This window comes from Mustelus asterias, chromosome 12, assembly GCF_964213995.1.
Source record: "Mustelus asterias chromosome 12, sMusAst1.hap1.1, whole genome shotgun sequence".
Classification (NCBI taxonomy): domain Eukaryota; kingdom Metazoa; phylum Chordata; class Chondrichthyes; order Carcharhiniformes; family Triakidae; genus Mustelus; species Mustelus asterias.
In genome coordinates, this window is record NC_135812.1 from 55,571,078 (window position 1) to 55,593,955 (window position 22,878).

General features: G+C 44.6%; 1 protein-coding gene, 2 non-coding genes and 1 pseudogene across 6 annotated transcripts; 3 read left to right on the top strand and 1 right to left on the bottom strand.

Moving 5' to 3' along the window:
- Positions 1-211: 211 nt before the first annotated feature.
- Positions 212-337, bottom strand: LOC144502146 (U4 spliceosomal RNA; annotated as a pseudogene).
- A 7,513-nt stretch (positions 338-7,850) lies between these two features.
- LOC144501459 (uncharacterized) lies at positions 7,851-22,690 on the top strand. Of its 4 annotated transcripts, XM_078225237.1 has the most exons (3): positions 7,851-7,905; positions 17,451-17,618; positions 20,599-22,100. In XM_078225237.1, the coding sequence occupies exon 3, from the start codon at positions 20,911-20,913 to the stop codon at positions 21,601-21,603; it is 693 nt and encodes a 230-aa protein (XP_078081363.1). In that variant the 5' UTR covers positions 7,851-7,905; positions 17,451-17,618; positions 20,599-20,910; the 3' UTR covers positions 21,604-22,100. The 4 variants fall into 4 exon arrangements, 2 of the variants coding, with proteins under 2 accessions (XP_078081363.1, XP_078081362.1); XR_013499110.1 differs by lacking the exons at positions 17,451-17,618; positions 20,599-22,100 and adding an exon at positions 10,504-11,963; XM_078225236.1 differs by lacking the exon at positions 17,451-17,618 and having other exon boundaries at positions 20,599-22,690.
- trnat-agu (transfer RNA threonine (anticodon AGU)) lies at positions 17,726-17,799 on the top strand. The gene has a single exon. It is a non-coding gene; the product is annotated as a tRNA-Thr (tRNA).
- Positions 17,821-17,892, top strand: trnam-cau (transfer RNA methionine (anticodon CAU)). Its single transcript has one exon. It is a non-coding gene; the product is annotated as a tRNA-Met (tRNA).
- Positions 22,691-22,878: the final 188 nt, after the last annotated feature.

Below are 22,878 nucleotides of genomic sequence, written 5' to 3' on the forward strand. Positions count from 1 at the left end.
GCAGAGGACGAGACCAGCGCACAGATAAAGGCCAATATCTGCTTGGGTACTTGCCAGTCATGCAAAGTTAAGTCAAGGTCTTGTATTGGACTTGAACTCTCGTATTTTCTGTAAAGATAACTTATTGTTGGTTGGGTGGGTGATTATTGATTGTGTGTCTTAAATAAATATTAGTTGTACTAACAAGAAGTCTACTCGCAGTTATTTGTCCACCATATAAGGATTAAAACAGACTGTGCGGCAGGCACAACACGGGGTATTGGGAAAAGTCTTCAATAAGCACCAATCACACCTCAGTTAAATCTCATTGACTACAATACTGCCACTGCACAAAGCTAATGATGATTCCGTGAAGAGTGATGGTCTCTTCACATTAATGGTGAGTAAAATGAATTGATTTCTACATTGTGCATTCTTATCTGAGGTTAACTTGATAATGTTGTTATTTGATGAAAATCTATTTTTTTGCCACATCTGTTCTGATGACGACACCTTCATAGAATCCTATGGTGCAGAAGGAGGCCATTCAGCCCATCGGGTCTGCGCTGACCACAGTCACACTCAGGCCCATAACCCCATGCATTTAACCTAACTCGTCCCCCTGACACTAAGGGGCAATTTAGAATGGACAATCCACCTAACCCACACATATTTGGACTGTGGGAGTAAGCTGGAACACCCAGAGGAAACCCAGGCAAACACAGAGAGAACGTGCAAACTCCACACAGACAGTGACCTAAGCTGGGAATCGAACCCGGGGCCCTGGCACTATGAGGCAGCATTGCTAACCACTGTGCCACCATGCCACTTTTGAAAACAGCACTTTGGAAATGTCTGTATTTTTCCTCAACAGACATTTGCCCACACTCTTCTTGACTGAGCACTCAACCATGTCTGAACTACCTCCTGCACATCTGCTCTAATCTCATGAAGTCATAGAGTTTTACAGCACGGAAAGACGCCCTTCAGCCCATCATGTCTGCACTGGCTATTAAGCCTTGTATATTATGACATTTCAAGTGCTCATCTAAATGCTTCTTAAATGTTGTGATGGTTTCCGCCTCTCCCATCCTTCCAGGCATTGAGTTCCAGATTCCCAACACCCTCTGTTTGAAAAAGATTTTCCCCACATTTTCTCTAAATCTTCTGCCCCTTAACTTAAATCTATGGCCATATAGTCACTGACCCACCTGCTAAGGGGAAAAGTTTTTCTTGTCTATCCTATTTATGCCCCTCATAATTTTATACACCTCTGTCACGTTCACCCTCAGCCGTCTCTGCTCTGAGGAAAGCAACCCCAGCCTATAGAGTCTCTCTTACTGGCTTTGAAATGCTCCAGCCCCGACAACAATATTATGCCTTCCTGTTTCTGCTACCAAAAGGGATAGTCACACAGTTATCCACATTATACTGCATCTGCCATGCATTTGCTCACTCACTCATCTTTTGCAAATCACACTGAAGCATCTCTGCATTCTCCTCACAGCCCACCCTCCCACCCAGCTTTGTGTCATCTGCAAATTTGGAGCTTTTACATTTACTTCCCTCATCTAATTAGTTAATAAATATTGTGAATATCTCGGGTCCCAGCACTGATCCCTGCAGTACCCCACTAGTCACATCTGCCACTTAGAAAAAGACCTGTTTATTCCTATTTTTTGTTTCCTGTCTGACAACCAGTTTTCTATCCATTTCAACACACTACACCATGTTCCCTACATTGTAACGATGCTGACACTTCAAGGTCTTGATTGGTTACAAGGCATTTTGTGATTTGCACTGGTTGGGAAATCGCTATATAAATACATATTGCTCATTCTTTAATTAGCTTCAATCCCAATCCTCTGGTTACTGAACCTCGGCAGCAGAAATGGTTTCTCCCTCTCTGCTCTATCAGAACCCCCGCCGCGAGACTCATAATTCTGAAGAGCTCAATGAAATCTCTGTTTAAACTTCTGAGGAGAACAATCCAGGTCGACAAAATTGAATTTCCTCATCCTGGATGTCATGCAAGGTGCAGTATGAAATGTTTGGAACCTGGGAGCTCCTCACATATAAACGGGATGTTGTAACCCCTTCACTTCAGGAACATGTTTTGTGGAAGTACAATTCAGCTGAAAATCTTCACCATGCAGCAGGAAACCTGATCTAACATTGGAATTATTAAATTACATTTGTCTCAATTATTTTATATTTCTCCATAACTGCATTTTGCAGAATAACATTAAAAACTTGGGGAAGTGTAAATATCACATAGTTGTGAGATAATGTCATCCCTTAATATTTGACAGCAAACGGGAATAAGGCAGCTTTTCCTCACACTGAAAGATGAATACATTTTAACGTTTATGTCCTGGTTCAAAGCGAGGAATTTTCATATGCTCAGCAAACGCTATAATCACTACACTTCAGAAAAAATATAAAAATTGAAAAATGTTTAACGTTTGAGAAAACTTAATTTAGAAAAAAGATTCAATGTATTTAAAATTTGATGTGCACCAGTTACTTTTGATGATGAATATCTGTTGTATGTGGCCTTGTAATTTTCACAGGAGCTGCAGTGATGATGTTGGTGGGTTTGGAAATTAAAAATTACCAGCATGTGGGACTATTTCACCTCAATGTCCATCCAGCTGACAGCAATCAGTGTTTTCATTGGCTGAAGATGTCACTTGTATCATATCTAAATGTGACATTTTGCAGGAGAAACTTGTCTCTTGAAAGAGATTTCAGGATAAGCCAGGTTAAAAGCCTAACGAGCAAATTTCCCTGTTGGTTTAGTGGTTAGGATTTCGGCGCTCTCACCGCTGCAGCTCGGGTTTGGCCCCAGTCAGGGAATGCAGATTTGTTGCTGTCCACCAGAGTGCTAAACTAATCTGAATTATTTTCCCAAGTAAAAGAGCTCTACCCGACTCAGTGGACTGCGAGGTGTCAAAGAACAGTATATAGCTAATTGGTGAGGTCACTGTCAGCTTCCCTTACGCCCACCAAGCCTACACCGATCATGTTGTCCGACCTGGACCAAACGCCTGTATCCCTTTATATCTCGCTCGTTCATGTGCCTATACAGATAAGTCTTAAATGTCGCTAACATATCTGCCTCAACCACCCCTCTTAGCAGTACATGTCAGGCCCACATGACTTTCTGTAAAAACATTCCCCCACACATCTCTACTGAACTTTTCCCCCCTTAACTTGAACTTGTGCCCCCTTGTGATTGTCATTTCTGCCCTGGGAAAATATACTTCCAAATTTTCACCTGACCTATGCCCTTCATAATTTTATAAACTTTTTTTGGGTTACCCCTTAGCCTTCCAGGGAGAACAATCTCAGTTCATTCAATCTCTCCTCATAGTTAATAACCTCCGTACTAGGCAACATCTTGGTAAACCTTTTCTGTACCCCCTCCAAAGCCACCATTTCGCTGTACATCAGAGCTGCAAAAGTCACATGGTGTAATAGGTCGAGAACCAATGAAGAGTCAGGAAAAGAAGGACGGTGATAGGTTGCAAAGCAATAGAGATTTTGATGCAAGGTAATATCTAGGTGGTAATGGGTCTACACTGACACAAGTATCTCCCAGGTCAGGGTCCAAATCTCGGGATAATTATAAGAAAACTTTTCACTCAATTTATTCAGTCCCATGAGGTCACAGGAGCTAAACACAAGGGCAGCAGCTCAAAGAAAGTTTCACTCACACACTCGCGTATTGTGTAAACCACTAGACCACAAGGGAAGCTGACAGTGACCTTACCAATTAACTGAGAATCATTCGTTTTTCATCGCCTTCCTTATGGTCCCTTACACAACAAACACGTTTCTCAGACAAAATGTTCTGTTATCCACAGTTACACTCTTCTTCCAGTCTTGTGCATGTCATTAAGCTACGTAATTATTTCCATTTATGCATTAGTTTCCAGCGTGTTGAAAGCAGAGCTGTGATAAGTTAACGTTGTTCAATAGGTATACCACAAGAAGGTTTATCACAGATTGATCCTAACACTGCTTTTTAAATGCAGTGAGCTGCAATAAAAATTAATGCAGAAGAATGAATGATTATTCATTTTGACTGGAGGAACCAACAGAGGCAATGCAAATATAAATTGCTGTGGGTAATTGACGGGATTGTGGAATGGGACGGATTTTTCTCTCTGCTGTTGAAAAAGGCACAAATATCTCTCGTGTTTTCGATCAAGAAGTAAATCCAGCTCCTCTTAATTCATGTGCTGCAACAAAACAATAAATCCCCATTCCCTGACCGGGAATCAGACCTGTGCCGCGGCGGTGAAAGCACCGAATCATAACCATTAGACCACTAGGGAAACTGTCTGTAAAATTTTTAATCTGACCTACCCATGCTAACTTGGCGCTTTGTTTCCATTTCAACATTTTTTGTACACCGGAGACGAGTCTATTTGACAAGTGTCTCTTGACAAAAACAAATTTACTGAAACAAGAAAAAAAGATGCTGGAAAATCTCAACAGGTCTGACAGTATCTGTGGAGAGAGAATAAAGCCAAGGTTCAAAGTCTGGATGACCTTTTCATCAGAGCTGAAGGCAAAGAAATTTGGATGAGACTTATTCTGTGAGGGTGAGAGAGATGGGTGTGGGGTGGCTGACAAAGGTGTCACAGATAAAAACAATGAACAAAATGTAACGATGGTGATCATGGCTAAGAAGAGTGCTGATAGCTGCCCATTCAGAGATCAGAATGTGTAATTTGGAAAACAATGGACAATCTAGATGCAACAGATGGTCCGAGTGAGGTGGAGGGGAAGGAGGCAACAAGATGGAAAGCGAGATTTTAAATAAACAATACAAGAAATGGAAATTAAAAATATATAAATAATTTTTTAAAAATAAGATAAAATAAAACGAAATAAATGGAAATGGGATGAAGATGAAGGAGAGGGGATGCTCTGAAGTTGTTGAACTCAATGGTAAATCCAGAGGGCAGAAAGTGCCTTTTTGGAAGAGCGGGTGGTGTTCCTCCAGTGTGCATTGGAATGCCTCTTGATATTATTGTTTATGACCCTTTCCATCACATTGCTGATGATCAAGGGTAGACTGGTGGTAATTGGCAGTGTTGGATTTGTCCTGATTTTTGCAAACCGGGCAATTTGGACAATTTGTAACATTGGCAGTTAGATGCCAATGTTGAAGCTTAGGAACAGCTTAGTTCTGAATCTCAACTCTTCAGCACCATTTCCAGAATATTTTTCAGAGACATAGCAATTGCTGTTTCCAATGCCTTCAACTTTTTTTTTCTTGAAATCATGAAATAGTGAAGTGTATCTGTTCTTGTCAGTGTCTACCCCACTCTGTCCCTATCTTTCTCTCTGTAGATCTGCATCGGTCTTTCCCTCTCACAGTCTCTCTATCCATTTCCCCTCTTTTATTTTTTGATCCTTCTATTCTCTCCTTCTCTGGGTGGAACCAAGTTTCATTGAATTGATTCCTGAGATGAGGTGGTTGTTGAGCTGGGGATCTGCCTTGATTTTATTAAGTGGTGGAGGAGACTCAATGGGACCTGTGACCCAATCCCACTCCATTGAGTCCGGTGCCTGCCAATACCAAATCTGATCGCAATAACTTCTGCTGGTGTCATTGATGGGACTGGGTTCAGATGGTCATCTGACCTCAGAGTACATCAGCGCATTTACATGGGGGAGAAATCACTCACCTGTTCCAAGTGTGGGAAGAGATTCAGTGAATCATTCAGCCTATAGAGACATCAGCAAGTTCACACCAATGAAAGATCTTTTAAATGCTCAAACTGTGAGAAGTGGGGTGGCATGGTGGCTAGCACTGCTGTCTCACAGTGCCAGGGACCCGGGTTCGATTCCCAGCTTGGGTCACTGTCTGTATGGAGTCTACATGTTCTCCCCGTGTCTGTTTCCTCCCACAGTCCCAAAGGTGTGCTGATTAGGTGCATTGACTATGCTAAATTCTCCCTCAGTGTACTTGAACAGGTGCTGGAGTGTGGCGACGAGGGGATTTTCACAGTAACTTCGTTGCAGTGTTAATGTAAGCCTAATAAATAAATAAGTGTTTTAAAAGTTCGGGGAACTTAGAACATAGAACATAGAACATAGAAAGCCACAGCACAAACAGGCCCTTCGGCCCACAAGTTGCGCCGATCACATCCCCACCTCTAGGCCTATCTATAGCCCTCAATCCCATTAAATCCCATGTACTCATCCAGAAGTCTCTTAAAAGACCCCAACGAGTTTGCCTCCACCACCACCGACGTCAGCCGATTCCACTCACCCACCACCCTCTGAGTGTAAAACTTACCCCTGACATCCCCCCTGTACCTACCCCCCAGCACCTTAAACCTGTGTCCCCTCGTAGCAACCATTTCAGCCCTTGGAAATAGCCTCTGAGAGTCCACCCTATCCAGACCCCTCAACATCTTGTAAACCTCTATCAGGTCACCTCTCATCCTTCGTCTCTCCAGGGAGAAGAGACCAAGCTCCCTCAACCTATCCTCATAAGGCATGCCCCCCAATCCAGGCAACATCCTTGTAAATCTCCTCTGCACCCTTTCAATGGCTTCAACATCTTTCCTGTAATGAGGTGACCAGAACTGCGCGCAGTACTCCAAGTGGGGTCTAACCAGGGTCCTATAAAGCTGCAGCATTATCTCCCGACTCCTAAACTCAATCCCTCGATTAATGAAGGCCAGTACGCCATACGCCTTCTTGACCGCATCCTCCACCTGCGAGGCCGATTTAAGAGTCCTATGGACCCGGACCCCAAGGTCCTTCTGATCCTCTACACTGCTAAGAATGGTACCCTTCATTTTATACTGCTGCTTCATCCCATTGGATCTGCCAAAATGGATCACTACACACTTATCCGGGTTGAAGTCCATCTGCCACTTCTCCGCCCAGTCTTGCATTCTATCTATGTCTCGCTGCAACTTCTGACATCCCTCCAAACTATCCACAACACCACCTACCTTGGTGTCGTCAGCAAACTTACCAACCCATCCCTCCACTTCCTCATCCAGGTCATTTATGAAAATGACAAACAGCAAGGGTCCCAGAACAGATCCCTGGGGCACTCCACTGGTCACTGACCTCCATGCAGAGAAAGACCCCTCCACAGCCACTCTCTGCCTTCTGCAGGCAAGCCAGTTCTGGATCCACAAGGCAACAGCCCCTTGGATCCCATGCCCTCTCACTTTCTCAAGAAGTCTTGCATGGGGGACCTTATCGAACGCTTTGCTGAAGTCCATATAGACCACATCCACCGCTCTTAATATCCCATTGACTAGTTCACAATGACAAGAGACCGTTCAGATGCTCTCCCTGTGGGAATGGGTTCAAGACATCATCAGACTTCACTGTACACCAGCAAATTCACATTGTGTAGTGACTGTTCACCTGAGTTTGGGAAGGGATTCCATCCACCCATCTCACCTGCCCGCGAATTCACATTAACTACAATTATTGGATTTTGCTGTGAATCACACCCAGCACAGAGCCATGTTTATTGGTGTCTGTCTCTGCTGATGTGAATACACTCCTGCCTAAATAGGTTTTAATGTTCTGGATAAATTAATCACCTTTGTGCTAATTACAGCGTGTTGAATTTTTTCAGATATCTCTGAAACAAGTTAGTTTCTTCCCTCTCCCTTGCCTCCTGCATCCTCACCTCCAACAAGTGTGAGGAGATCATGTTACTAAGATTGAGACAATCCCATCAGCTCTCTGCTGCTTCCTCCCTTCCGGCTAATTGACGGCCGAGAGGGCCAAGGTGGGCATTGGGGGGGCTGGAGGACCGAACCAAGCGAATGGTCCTCCATCAATCAGAGTGAATGAGGGGCGGGGCCGGTGTGGGAGAGGGACATGCGTAGTGTGAGCAATGGCGGTGCTGCTTTTTTGGAAGGGCGATCGGTGAGTTATAAATAAAGGCGAGACGGAGGGAGCGATGGATGCGGCGGGTGGGAGGAGCTGCTTCATGAGCATGTTGTGTAAACCGCTAACCCCGAAAAAGAAATTTCCGGTCCCTTATTTGCCCAGAATTGGGTCGCAATTTGTTCCCAGTTAAACCCGAATTGACGGCAGCCATGTTTCCAGCCATCTTTAGTGGGAGCAATATACTACAGGGCGCATGTGTGGCAGCCGTCTTTGTGACGGGCAATGTATAGTATCACGCATGCGCAGCAGCCACGTTCATTCGGGGCAATGTTCTTCAATCTTTTCAATGACAGAATGACTTGTCCATCAAACTGCTTCACCCCGAGTTACAATGTCTTACTGATTAGGCAGAACAACGATATATGTCCAAGTCCGTGACTATGATTTGTATTTATATTATGCCTTCAACATACTAAACTTTCTGGCTTAAGTTTATTTGTTAGTGTCACAAGTAGGCTTACATGTGAAAATGCCCTAGTCGCCACACTCTGGCTCCTGTTCAGTACACTGAGGAAGAATTTAACATAGCCAATGTACTGAACCAGCACATCTTACGGACTGTGGGCGGAAACCGGAGCACCCAGAGGAAACCCACGCATGGGGAGAACGTGCAAACCACACAGACAGTCACCTGAGGCTGGAATTGAACCTGGGTCCCTGGTGCTGTGAGGCAGCAGTGCTAACCACTGTGCCACATTCTGAGGCATTTAGCAGAAATGTGACAAAGTAATATTTGACACAGCCACATATGGAGACATTAGAGCAGGTGACCAAAAGCTTTGTCAAAGAGGGAGGTTTTATGGATGGAAGGAGGAGAGAGAGAGAGGCCTAAGAAGGAAATTCCAGATCTTATGGCCCGGGCAGCTAAATGCACGGTCACAAATGATGGCTAAATTAAAAACAGACAACATCAAGTCGCCAGCGTTTGATGAGCTCAGATATCTTGGGGGGGGGGGGGACAGAATGTAGATTGGAAGAAATTAGTGAGGGGAGATGTGACTGGAGGATTGAGGTGCTGCTTAACCAGGAGCGTGTGGAGCTCAGTGAGCACAGGGGTGTTGGATGAACCAGACTTAGTGGGAGTAAGGGCATGGGAAGCTGAGTTTTGAATGATCCCATCTTTGTGGCAGCTGTGAATGTTCCAGTTTTGAGAGGACAAAGGAATGGATGAGTTTCAACAGCAATGAGCTGATGCAGGAGTGCAGTTAGACAACGTTTCTGAAGTGGAAATAGTTGGTCTTAGTGATATGTAGTCAGAAACTCAGCTTGGGGTGAAATGTGACACCAAGATTATGAACAGTCTGGTTCAGCCTCAAAGCTGTAAAAGAGATGGGTTGCATTGATGGTTAGAGAGAGGAGTTTGTAGCAGGATTGAAGACAATAATTTCAGTCTTCCCAGTTTTTAAATGAAGGAAATTTCTGTTCATCTAGTGCTGGATGGCAGTCAAGTAAGGATGGTGTGTTACGCAAAAGGATATATCCAGGCAGGTGACCAGAAGCTTGGTCAAAGAGGGTGGTTTTAAGGAGAATCTTCAAGGAGGAGAGTGAAGTGGAGAAGTTTAAGGAGGAAATTCCAGAGCTTGTGTCCCAGGCAAATGAAAATAGTCATCAACGCTGGAGCAATTAAAATCAGGAATGTTGAAGAGACTGGAATTAGATGAGTGTAGAGATCTTGGAGGGGTGTGTGATTGGAGAGGTTACAGAGATAGGGATGGGCAATACAATGGATGAAACAAGGGATGTGAATTTTAATGTTTTGAGGCATCTTCACCAGGAACCTTTGTCAGAGAGCATAAAGCTGATGGGTGAACTAGACTTGGTGTGAATAAGCACACAGGTAGCAGAGTTTTAGATAACCTTAAGATTAAAGAAGGATTGAGTGTGACAGGTCGGCCGGGAGAGCATTTGGAAAGGTGAATCTAGAGGTGACAACGGAATGGATAAGAGCTTCAGCAGCAGGTGAACTGAGACTGCAGAGCAGAGATGTTACTGAGATGGGAGGGTGGGATTTTAGTGATGATGTGGATATGGAATTTTGAAAATTGTGAACAATGTGTTTGCGCATCTGGCATTTCCTGCACAGAGGGATGGAGTTGGTGGCTAGGGAGCTGAGTTTGTTGCAGGGACTAAAGGCAATGGTTTCAGTCTTCCTAATATTTAAATAGAGGAAATGTCTGCTTCTTCATCACTTTATTTCAGATACGTTAAGACTGCTATCCTGGTCCTTCTTAGTGGTGAAGATTGGGGCGATTCCATCAAGGATTTTATTGCATTATAGATACATGACATTTTTGTCCTTCGCTAATAGTGTATCTCTATCTATTTCCCTCTTGTTCCCATTACTGTGGCAGACATCAGAATCTCATGTAAACCCAGAGTGGGTGGCAGCTTCCCTTCCTTGAAGGACATTAGTGAATCAGATGGGTTTTACAACAATCCAGCAGCTTTCGTTGTCACGTTTTCCTCGTGCCGACCCCACAAATTACCAGATTCATTCAGCTCAGTTTCACAACCTTTCTTTGTATTTTTGTGATCTATTTCATTCCTTTTTTCTGTTTTAAATGAATCTTGCAGGGTATTAGAAGAAGAGCATTTGCAGATGGGAAACTGAAACCAAGCATCACATTAGCCTCTGACAGGGTCTTCAATCTATTGGAAACTAAATATCATTGGATTTTGAACATGGAAGGAAAAAGCACCATTCACAGTGGGGAGAAACCGTACATGTTTGTGGATGAGGATTCAGCCGATTATCTGGCCTGTCAGAACATAAATGCCATAAAGATTAAGGAGAAAGTGTAGGGATTGTGCGAAGTTATTCAGTGCCCCATCCTGCCTGGAAATTCATAGATGCTGTCACACTGGGGAGAGGTCATTCATCTGCTCCATGTGTAGGAAGGGATTCACCCAGTCATGTATCCTGCTGCAACGCCAGTGAGTTCGCACTAGGGAGAGACCTTTTCAATGTGAAGTCTGTGGGACGTGTTATAAAAGTTCCAGGGAGTTGAAGCGCCATCAACCTGTTCACACGGATGAGAGACCGTTCACGGTCTCTGAATGTGGGACTGGGTTCAGGCAATCATCTCACTTCAGTGTTCACCAGAGCATTCACACTGGGGAGAAACCGTTTATCTGTTCCTAGTGTGGGAAGGGATTCACTGATAAATCCAATCTGCTAAGGCACTCGTGAGTTCACTCTGATCAAACACCTTTTAAATGCCCAAACTGTGGAAAATGCTTCATGTGATCAGGGGACCTGATGTCCCAGCAACCTGTTCACACTGATGATAGACCGTTCAGATGCTCTTGCTCTGGGACTGGGTTTAGCCGGAATTTCTTTGCCACTAAGATTGACACAATCCCATCAGCTGTCTCTGCTGGTTCACAACCTTCCACTAGCCCACCAGGACAAACTGTATCTAAAGTTCACTGCCTTGTCTTAGCTCTGAACCCACATCTTTCTCCAGTTTCTCTCCTATCTCCCCTCATGCCCTCTCAGTGTTCATCTTTTCCATGAGACCCACCTCCTGCTCCACCGACCCTATCTCACAAAACTGCTGTCACCCAATTTCCCCATCTTCACCGACATTGTTAATGCTTCTCTCTCTTTAGGTACTCTCGGTCTCTCACTCAGATCATCATCCTTTCCTCAATAAACAAATCCTTGACCCCATCATCCTTACAAACTCCAGTCCCATTTCCGATATTCCAAGATGGCGCTGGAGCGTGGCGACCTCTTGCAAGCTGTGCCCAGCATACCCTCTAATTCTATCTTTTACTCTCATTCTATGCTTTTAAAACTCTATTCTAACTCTTATAAACACTGTAACAATGCTCTAATTCAATCTCTTCCAGATTTGGTGACCTCATATTAAGTTGATCTTTCTCTGCACCCTAGCTATAACTGGAACATTACATTCTGCACTCTCTCATTTCCTTCTCTTCGTACAGTATGTTTTGTCTGTATAGCGCGCAAGAAACAATACTTTACATTGTATACTAATACATGTTACAATAATAAATCAAATCAAATCAAACTCGCTTTCCTCTCCAAACTCCTTGAAAGTGTTGTCACCTCCCAAATCTGAAGACTGAAACCATTGTTTTTATTCCCAATCCACCAACTTCATTCCTCTCCCTGGCAACTGTCTGAATGGAAACCAGATTTTTTACACACTTTACATCATGTTTCACTCCAAGATGAGATTGCAACCTCACATAGAAACCACCACTAAGACTGCCCATATCCGTCTCTATAATATAATCTGACTCTGCCCCATCTTAACTCATCTGCTGCTCAAACCCACATTTGAGTCTTTGTGACTTCAAGACTTGATTATTCTAACACACTCCAGGCTGGTCTTCCACACTCCAGCCTCTGTAAACTTCAGGTAGTCCAGAACTTAAACCAAACCCATTCCCTGCTCACCCCTGTACTCACTGAACCACATTGGTTACTAGTTAGGGTCAGACTCTTGGAGCTCCTTCACTAACAGCTCTTTATGTGTAGCTGCTCCAAATGGACTCCAGCTGGATCACAAGCTGAAAAGAGGCTCTCTGGGAGGGGTGGGCAGGTAGGACTTGTCCATGAGAGGAACCAAATGTATGACAACTGAAACAATCTAAAGGTAGAAAGGAAGAAAGATCCAGAAATGGAGCAGTCGGTAAAAGGACGTCAAATAGTCTCCACATATCCTGGAGTAATCAAAGTCGCAACAGACTGTGTTGTGAAACAAAGCTGATTTATTGAATAGACATCAACATATTAAACTCCAGACCAGTTACAGAGATTATCAACATCGGTAGAAATAACCTCCGACTGTCAGAATGAATATGGTAAGAAGTCTCACAGCAGCAGGCTAAAGTCCAACAAGTTTATTTGGTATCACGCGCTTTCGGAGTGCTGCTCCTTCATCAGGTGGGTCAACCTCACCTGGTGAAGGAGCAGCGCTCCGAAAGCTTATGATACCAAATAAACCTATTGAACTTTAACCTGGTGTTGTGAGACTTCTTACTGTGCCCACCTCAGCCCAACGCTGGCATCTCCACAGAATGAATATGGTTCAGTCTGGATGTGATTAACAGTGACAGTAACAGCAAATTCAAGCACATTAAGAAGAACAGAGGGTAAAAATGAATTATTCTCTCTGGTCAGGCAGTTTAAGAAGTGGTGGTATAGTCTAAAAGTTAGGAACAACTTATCAGTACAGAGAATACATAACACAGAAACAGACTATTCAGCCCATCCAGTTGTGCAGGTGTTTCTGCTCCACTAGAACATCCTGCCATCTTCCCTCATCTAAATCTAACATAGTAACAACCTATTCTCTTTTCCTGCTTCTGCTTGTTGGGATTTCCCTTCAATAATATTAGATGTGATTCCAGGATTGGACAGCACTTACTGAACAATCTTGATTATGCTGCAAATTACACTGATAACCAATTTAAGGAGATCAGCCAGGTTCGCAGTGTGGCTCACTTGCGTGTGCTCAAAGCTTCATACATTCACACACAGGCTCTTGTCCTTAAAAATAAACACTTCTATGCATTGCGTCTTTTTCAACAAAACTAAGCTGATACAATTCACTTTAACCGATGCCAGTGGTAGAGAGTTCCACTTTCTCACCACTCTTTAGGTGAAGTTTTTCCTGAATTCCCAATTGAATTTAGAAACATAGAAAAACTACAGCACAAAACAGGCCCTTCGGCCCCACAAGTTGTGCCGAACATATCCCTACCTTTTAGGCCTACCTATAACCCTCCATCCTATTAAGTCCCATGTACTCATCCAGGAGTCTCTTAAAAGACCCTATTAAGTTTGCCTCCACCACCACTGACGGCAGCCGATTCCACTCGCCCACCACCCTCTGTGTGAAAAACTTCCCCCTAACATTTCCCCTGTACCTACCCCCCAGCACCTTAAGCCTGTGTCCTCTCGTAGCAGCCATTTCCACCCTGGGAAAAAGCCTCTGAGAGTCCACCCGATCTATGCCTCTCAACATCTTATATACCTCTATTAGGTCTCCTCTCATCCTACATCTCTCCAAGGAGAAAAGACCGAGCTCCCTCAGCCTATCCTCATAAGGCATGCCACTCAATCCAGGCAACATCCTTGTAAATCGCCTCTGCACCCTTTCAATCTTTTCCACATCCTTCCTGTAATGAGGTGACCAGAACTGAGCACAGTACTCCAAATGGGGTCTGACGAGGGTCTTATATAGCTGCATCCTTATTCCCGGACTCCTAAACTCAATCCCTCGATTGATAAAGGCCAGCACACCATACGCCTTCTTAACCACCTCCTCCACCTACGGGGCCGATTTTAGAGTCCTATGGACCCGGACCCCAAGGTCCTTCTGATCCTCTACAGTACTAAGAGTCTTTCCCTTTATATTGTACTCCTTCATCCCATTTGACCTGCCAAAATGGACCACTATGCATTTACCTGGGTTGAAGTCCATCTGCCACTTCTCCGTCCAGTCTTGCATCCTATCTATGTCCCTCTGTAACTTCTGACATCCCTCCAGACTATCCACAACCCCACCAACTTCGTGTCGTCGGCAAACTTACCAACCCATCCCTCCACTTCCTCATCCAGGTCTTTTTGGTGAATTTCTGGTGAAATTCACCACAATTTCTTGGTGACTATCTTATGATAGAGTCATAAAGGTCTACAGCAAAGAAAAAGGCCCTTTGGACAACCATGTTTGCGCCAGTCAATGACAAACCACCCAGTATTAATGATTGCTAGTTTTGTTCTTTCCCGCAAGGGGAAACAATCTCTCTGTATCCACTCCATCAAAACCTTGATTAGCTTCAGCCTTATTTTCTCAAGAAAAGAGATCGAGTCTATCAATCCTTTCCTGATATGTTTACCTGTACATTTCCTCTACCATCGTTATAAATCTTTTTTCTATAATATGGTGACAAGAACTGCCCTCTTCATTTTGTCTGGTAAGATTTAGGTCCGGGAGTTACAGATTACCCAAAAAGGAAGTTGAGCTCAGAAGTGATTATAAAGTAATTTATTGAGAAGCAACTGTTTAAGCATGATGTGGAAGCGAAATGGACAGGAAAAACACAGGACTCGTGACTGGTGAGAATGGTTTACCGGTCCCAGAAGACAAATAGACAAAACTATCACAGACGGAGTGCTGGTCTCTGTAGCTGATGGCGACAGTCTCCTCTGAACGGTTAACTGTTGTGAGCCAGAGTGTGACTGTTGGGCTGAAGCCAGTACGGCTCACTTCAAAATCTCTTTGCTCTTGAGGGCCTGTTTTAACCTTTACATAGACAGTTGGGTTACGTGTGGGTCATGAGATCCAATTGTATCAGGGTTAGAAATGTCTTGTTTCAGGGACTGTGCTAGAGATGTGTCCTTGATCGAGATAACAGGCCTGTTCTGTGTTTGTGAGCCAGCAATCTGCTATGGAAGCCGCCTTCTGAGCAAAGAGAGAGAGTGAGGAATTTCTCTGAATAGACCATACATTTCTGAAGATGCTATAAGGTTATGAGAGTGATTTCTTACAGTCCATTATTTGGATTGAACGTGTCTCCATTCCTGTGCCAAGGGAATTTCTGTACCAGGCGGGAGGGGTAACATTTGGGAATTCTTGATTTTCCACCAATTCCCACTTCCCTTGCTATTGGATAATGGAAGTGTCAGTCAGTAAGAATTGTCAGCAAGGATTAATCAGCACTTTGTAATTGGAGATGTTAATCAGTGGAAACTCTCAGACACTGAATTGTCGAGTTGATATCAAAGATCAATGTAGAATTGAAGTACTGTCTTGTTGTAAACTAATTTCCGATGAGAGTTCCTGAATTATGAGGGAAGGAGGGAAGATCACTGCAGCCCTGAGAACACAATCAGTTATAGATCCAGAATATTAAACTCCAGCCCAGTTACAGAAATTAAGATCAGCAGGAACAAACCGCAACTGTCAGAATGAACATGGTTCAGTGTTGGATGTGATTAACAGCAGCAATAACAGCAAAATCTAACCCCTGCTCTCACTTGTGAACTCATTGGTGTCTCAGCAGGTGCGATGATTGAGTGAATCCTTCACCATACATGGAGCAGTTGAATGGACTCTCCCCAGTGTGAACCCGCCAGTGTTTCAGCAGATCTATAAAATAATGAGGGGCACAGATCAGCTAGATAGTCAATATCTTTTCCCAAAGGTAGGGGAGTCTAAAACGAGAGGGCATAAGTTTAAGGTGAGAGGGGAGAGATATAAAAGTATCCAGAGAGGCAATTTCTTCACACAGAGGGTGGTGAGTGTCTGGAACAAGCTGCCAGAGGTAGTAGTAGAGGCAGGTACAATTTTGTCTTTTAAAAAGCATTTAGATAGTTACATGGGTAAGATGGGTACAGAGGGATATGGGCCAAATGTGGGCAATTGGGATTAGCTTAGGGGTTTAAAAAAAAAAGGACGGCATGGACAAGTTGGGCCAAAGGGCCTGTTTCCATGCTGTAAACCTCTATGACTCTAGGTGAGATGACTGAGTGAATCCCCTCTCATACTCAGTGCAGATCAACAGCTTGTCTACTGTGTGAACTCGCTGGTTTCTCAGTATGTTGGATGATTGAGTGAATCCCTTCCCACATTCAGGGCACAAGCATGACCTCTCTCCAGTGTGAACTAGCTGGTGTGTCAGCAGGTTAGATGACTGAGTGAATTCCATCCCACATTCAGAGCAGATGAACAGCCTATCTCCAGTGTAAACTCGTTTGTGTGTGAACAGGTTGGACGACTGAATGAATCCCTTCCCACACAGAGCAGGTGAGTGGTTTCTCTCCAGTGTGAATTCGCTGGTGTATCAGTAGTTGGGATGACTCAGTGAATCTCTTCCCACATTCGGAGAAGGTGAACGGCCTCTCCCCAGTCTGAGTGCACTAATGAATTTCCAGCACAGATGGACATTTGAATGCTTTCCCTCACTCCTCTCACATTTCCATGATTTCTCTATGGTGCCATTGACTTTATATCTCTCGGGAATGGATCATCAGTTGAATCCTCATCCACACGTGTACAGTTTCTCCCTGCTGTGAATAGTGTGATTTTTTTTCAGGCTGTGTAACTGGTTAAAGCTCTTTCACACTCAGTTCTCTGGAGTGTGTGTGTCTGTTCGGAGTGTGTGTATTGGTGCTTTCCCGGCCTTGCTGATGTTTGAAATCCTATTACAATACAGTTTTCTTTCTCCTCCTCTACCCATCTATTCCCCCTGACTCTTTACTAGTTTATAAACTATTAAATCTCTATATTTGCCCGTTTAGATAAAAGTGAAACATTCATTCTATTTCCCCAACCAGCTGAGCTCTTTCACCTGCTCAGTGTTTCCAACATTTTCTGTTTTGAGGTGGGATTTGCATCACCTACATTATCTTGTTTTGGGGTCACTGTGGATCAGTTTTCTCTGACTTGTCCTTCCCTGTTTAAAGGTGAAGAAGGAGCTTTTAAAAAATCAGACAATAACTGTTCAACATGAAACTAAACTCACTGTTAATTCCTCCTCAGTAACTATTTGAAACACAGAGTTTGCAGTGGGGATTGAAGCGGGGACTTTGTAAAGTTGCGGTGATCATGAGTGCCCTGGGGAAATGAGTGCGAATCCCCCAGCCCCGGACAGAGGGGAACTGACCATCCATCTCCAGCTCTAATTCCCGAACAGCAAGTCAGCCTGAGGTTGTGGCCGCTCCCACCATCTGAAACCGTCACAATGCACAGCTGATTGACGGCAGCTCTGGACCAATAGGAGGAGAGGAGGCGGGGCTAGAGGACCTGGTGTATCTGGCGCCGTGGCTTAGTTGGTTAAAGCGCCTGTCTAGTAAACAGGAGATCCTGAGTTCGAATCTCAGCGGTGCCTCAAGAGTTGATCTTTTGCCGGAGCAGAGTGGCGCAGCGGAAGCGTGCTGGGCCCATAACCCAGAGGTCGATGGATCGAAACCATCCTCTGCTATTCCTATCGGGCGGCACGGTAGCACAGTGGTTAGCACTGCTGCTTCACAGCTCCAGGGTCCCGGGTTCGATTCCCGGCTCGGGTCACTGTCTGTGTGGAGTTTGCACATTCTCCTCGTGTCTGCGTGGGTTTCCTCCGGGTGCTCCGGTTTCCTCCCACAGTCCAAAGATGTGCGGGTTAGGTTGATTGGCCAGGTTAAAAATTGCCCCTTAGAGTCCTGGGATGTGTAGGTTAGAGGGATTAGTGGGTAAATATGTGGGGGTAGGGCCTGGGTGGGATTGTGGTCGGTGCAGACTTGATGGGCCGAATGGCCTCCTTCTGCACTGTAGGGTTTCTATGATTTCTATGACCGAGCGGGAGCGGCTGATCTTTCAGCCAATCCGAATGAATGAATGGCGGGGTGGAAGTGGGGCATGCGCAGTGTGAGTGTTAGGACGATAGTGACCTGAATTCCACTCTACTCGGTAAGTGGGTGGAATGGCGGCACGGAGAGAGCGATGGGTCCGCCGAGTGGGCGGAGAGGTTGCGTAAAAATGTTGTGTAAATTAAAAGCCGAAGAAGAAATATCTAGACCCCCCGCGTTTGCACCGAGTGGGGTCTCAGAATTTTCTGAGAGTTCACGGCCGCCTTGTTTGCCGTGAGAAATGTGCAGCAGTGCGCATGCGGAATCGCCATCTTAGTGAGGGGCAATGTGCAGCATGGAGCTTGCGAAGCCACCATGTTCATTGGGGGCAATTTTCTTCAATGTTTTCAATCACAATGGGAACAAATTGTCAGAGGTTGTTGGGGGTCAAAGAAACTGAAGGCACGGCTACTGCTGGTGGAGGTATTATCTCATGGAATATACGAGTGGCTAGAATTAGATTTCCGCAGGTATCTCAGAGAGTGCTGTGTGGCTGGTGGAGATTAGAGACATGTCGAGGGACGAAGATTTAAAACAAGAATCAGAAGTTTAAAATCAAGTTACTCCTTGACCGGGAGTCAAGGTCAGGAAGTGGAGGGGAGATAGGGGAACTGGTGAAGATACAAACAGCAGACTTTAGGATAGTGTCAGGTTTACAGAGGGTACAATGCTGGAGTCCAGCGAGGAGTGTGTTGGAATAGCCGAGTCCTGACCTACCAACATTAGGAATGAGGGTTTCAGCACTAGATGCACCGAGATGGGTGAGGTCTGGGATATTATAGAGTGGTTCGAGGTATCTTACTAATGGTGCGCATACAAGGTCAAAAATGCACCCCGAGTTCAAATATGACACTGAGATTGTGAGCAGACTGGCTTCATGTCAGTGTGTTCCCAGGGAGAGGGATGAAACTGGTATCTAGTGAATGGAGATTGGAGCAGGGAGTGCAAACTGTCTTCAATCTGCTCACTGTTTAATTTGTGGGTGATACTAAAATAGGTGGGAAAGTAGGCAGTGAAGTGGAGATACAGATTTTACAGATGGATAAAGATAGGCTCAGAGAATGGGCCAAAATTTGGCAGTTGCAATTTAATATGGATAAGTGTGAGGTTGTCCATTTTGGGTATAAAGTAGAAAAGCAAATTATTATCTAAATGGAAAGCAGATTCAGAATGTCTCTGGGCAGAGGGATCTGGGTATCTTTTTTCATGAATCACAGGAAGTTGGTATGCAGATACAGTGCGTAATAAACGACGAGTAAAAAAAGTAGAGAAGTGTTGTTTCAATTTTATAGGGTGTTGGTGAGACCATATCTGAGTATTGTGTCCAGTTGTGGTCCCCTTATTTGAGGAAAGATGTGGTGGCATTGGAGGCAGTTCAGAGGAGGTTCATCAGATTGATCCTGGGGATGAAGGTGTTGACGTATGAGGAGAGATTAAACAGTTTGGGTTTATACTCGCAAGAGTTTAGAAGAATGAGAGGGGATCTGATTGAGATATATAAAATATTGAAAGGGATTGATAAAGTAAACGTAGACTAAATGTTTCTCCTTGTCGGTAATCAAGAACAAGAGGTCACAGGTATAGGTTGAGAGGCAGTAGATTTGAGATGAGGAGGAACTACTTCCCCCAGAGGCTGGTGAACTTGTGGATCTCACTGCCCCATTATGCAGTGGAGTATGAATCATTAAATAGTTTCAAGAAGAAAATAGATACATTTCTGATAAAAGCGGGTTAGAGGGATATGGGGAACAGGTGGGGAGGTGGATTTGAGGCCAGTGAGAGATCAGCCATGACCTGCTCTAATAGCGGAGTGGGCTTGAAGAGCTGACTTGCCTATGCCTACTCATTCCTATGCTCCTGTGTTAATTGGAGTTAATTAGTCATCCGGAAGAGAAGCAGAGATCAGAATAGGCCATGCGAGAGGGGGAGTAAGAAGGAAGGAAATCTTGGGAGGTTTGGAGAAACCACCTTCATCATCGCTCATTAAATCTTCATGCAGTCAGTTTTAGTCACCAAGGTTAACGTCTGCTATTCCGTATAGTCAGTTAGGGGGTTTCAGATTAATGTTTTGTCACAAGTAATGACTGAAGTGAATGATCAAATATATTGTTATCTCTAATTACACGCACTTGTTAGAAAGATACAAGAATAATTCAGTACATAGAGAAGGGAGAGTGTTTGGGAGGGGGATTTGCAGCTTTGGGAATAAAGAGAGGAAATAACGTTCCATAGAAACTAGAATTCTCTGTTCTGAATTTCGATCCTGCACTAACAGGAATGACATTTGTAAACTCTTTTTACAGACCACTTGAAGAGGAGGAAACTCAAACGAAGCATCACTTCAAGGACTTGAATATCATCGGCCTTTGACTGCGGAAGGAGAAATCTTTGTCTTTTCTGCCTGTGGGACATCAGTCTGATTGGAAAGGCACCGAGACAGAGATACACCTGAGTGAGGGTGCTCCAGTGAACTGACTGTGGAAAGAGTTTTAACCAGTTACACAGTCTGGGGGGAAAAAATCACATCATTCACAGCGGGGCGAGACTGTACACGTGTGTATGGACAAGAATTCAAATGATCATCCAACCTGGAGAGACACAAGGACACTGGCACCATGGAGAAACCTTGGAAATGTGAAGACTGTGGGAAAAGATTCAATTACCCTTCCCTGCTGAAAATTCATCGACGCACTCATACTGGGGAGAGGCCATTCACTTGCTCCGAGTGTGGGAAGGGATTCATTCAGTCAGCCTACCTGTTGAGACACCAGCGATTTCACACTGGAGAGAGACCATTCACGTGTCCTGTGTGTGGGAAAGGATTCACTGCATGCTCTGGCCTGTTGACCCATCAGCGAGTTCACACTGGGGAGAGGCCGTTCAGCTGTCCTACCTGTGGAAAGAGATTCAGGTCGACATTCAACCTTTCTGTACACCAGCGAATTCACACTGGGGAGAGACCATTCAGCTGCTCCGAGTGTGGGAAAAAATTCACTCAGTTATCTCACCTACTGACACACCAGAATGTTCACTCGAGGGAGAGACCATTCACCTGCTCCAAGTGTTGGAAAGGATTCACTCGGTTATCTCACTTGCTGACACACCAGCGAGTTCACACTGGGGAGAGACCATTCACCTGCTCTGAGTGTGGGAAGGGATTTACTCAGTCATCCAATCTGCTGACACACCAGCGAGTTCACACAAAGAGAGGCCGATTACCTGCTCCGAGTGTGGGAAGGGATTCAGTCAGCCTACCTGCCGACACATCAGTGGTTTCACACTGGAGAGCGACCATTCATCTGCCCTGAATGTGGGAAAGGATTCACTGGATCCTCTGAGGTGCTGAAGTAGAAGTGAATTCACACCGGAGATGGGCCGTTTACCTGCTTTGTGTTTGGGGAAGGATTCATTCAGTCAGCCTGTCTGCTGAGACACCAGATAATTCACAAGTGACTGCAGGGATTGAATTCTGCTGTTCTTGCTGCTATTAATCACACCCAGGACTGAAATGTTCATTCTGATAGTTGGTATTTGTTTCTGCTGATAATCTCTGTAACTGGGCTGGAGTTTAATATTGAGTAAATGTCAAATAAATCAGCTTCAGCACAACAGCCACACTCAGGTTAACTGGTGTGAGCCATTCAGAGGAGACTGCCACCACCAGCTACAGAGACCAGCACTCACTCTGCAGCATCCATCCATTTGTCCTCTGGGACCGGATAATCGTTCTCCTCTGTCATAGGTCTTGTTTTTTTCCCTTTCAATTTAGCTTCCACATCATATTTAAACTGTTGTTTCTCAAACTAATTTAAAATCACTTCTGCGCCTCTCAACCCACTTTTCGGGTAATCTTTGACTCGCGAAGCTAAATCTTACAAGTGGTGTTAGAAATGGGGTCACAGTCGAGATCATAGTCTCAGTTAAACGTGAATGGGGAAGTTCCTAAGTGAAGCCAGGAGTTTATAATGGCATTGACACATTACAGGAAATGAGAAATACAGAATGTGATAGACAGGAATTACAGGGAGGTTGTCACACAACATGTTCAGTCAGGTAGATGGGTGACTATCAGGAGAGGCAGGCAGGTCGTGTAGGAGTCTCCTGTGGCTATTCCCCTTTCAAACAGATATACTGTTTTGGATACTGTTGAGGGGGAATATACCAGCAGCAGCCAGGCCTATGGCACCACGTCTGCTGTAGAGCAGGGTTGGGCAAAAAGCAAGCCAGTAATAGTAATCGGGGACTCGCTATAGTTAGAGGCACAGACAGGTGTTTGTGGCTGTGGTCGAGACTCCCTGATGTCAGCGTCAATGACGTCTCGAAGCAGTTGCAGGACATTCTTAAGGGTGGAGGTGAGCAGCCAAAGGTTGATGTGCATATTGGTACCAACGACATAAATAGGAAAAGAGATGATGTCCTGAAGTGTGAATATAGAGAGTTAGGCAGATGGCTAAAGTGCAGGACCTTAAGGGTAGTAATTTCTGGACTACTGCCGGTGCCACGTGCTAGTGAGAGTAGGAATAGGAAGATTAGACAGATGAATGCGTGGCTTGAGAGCTGGTGCAAGGGACATGGATTTAAAT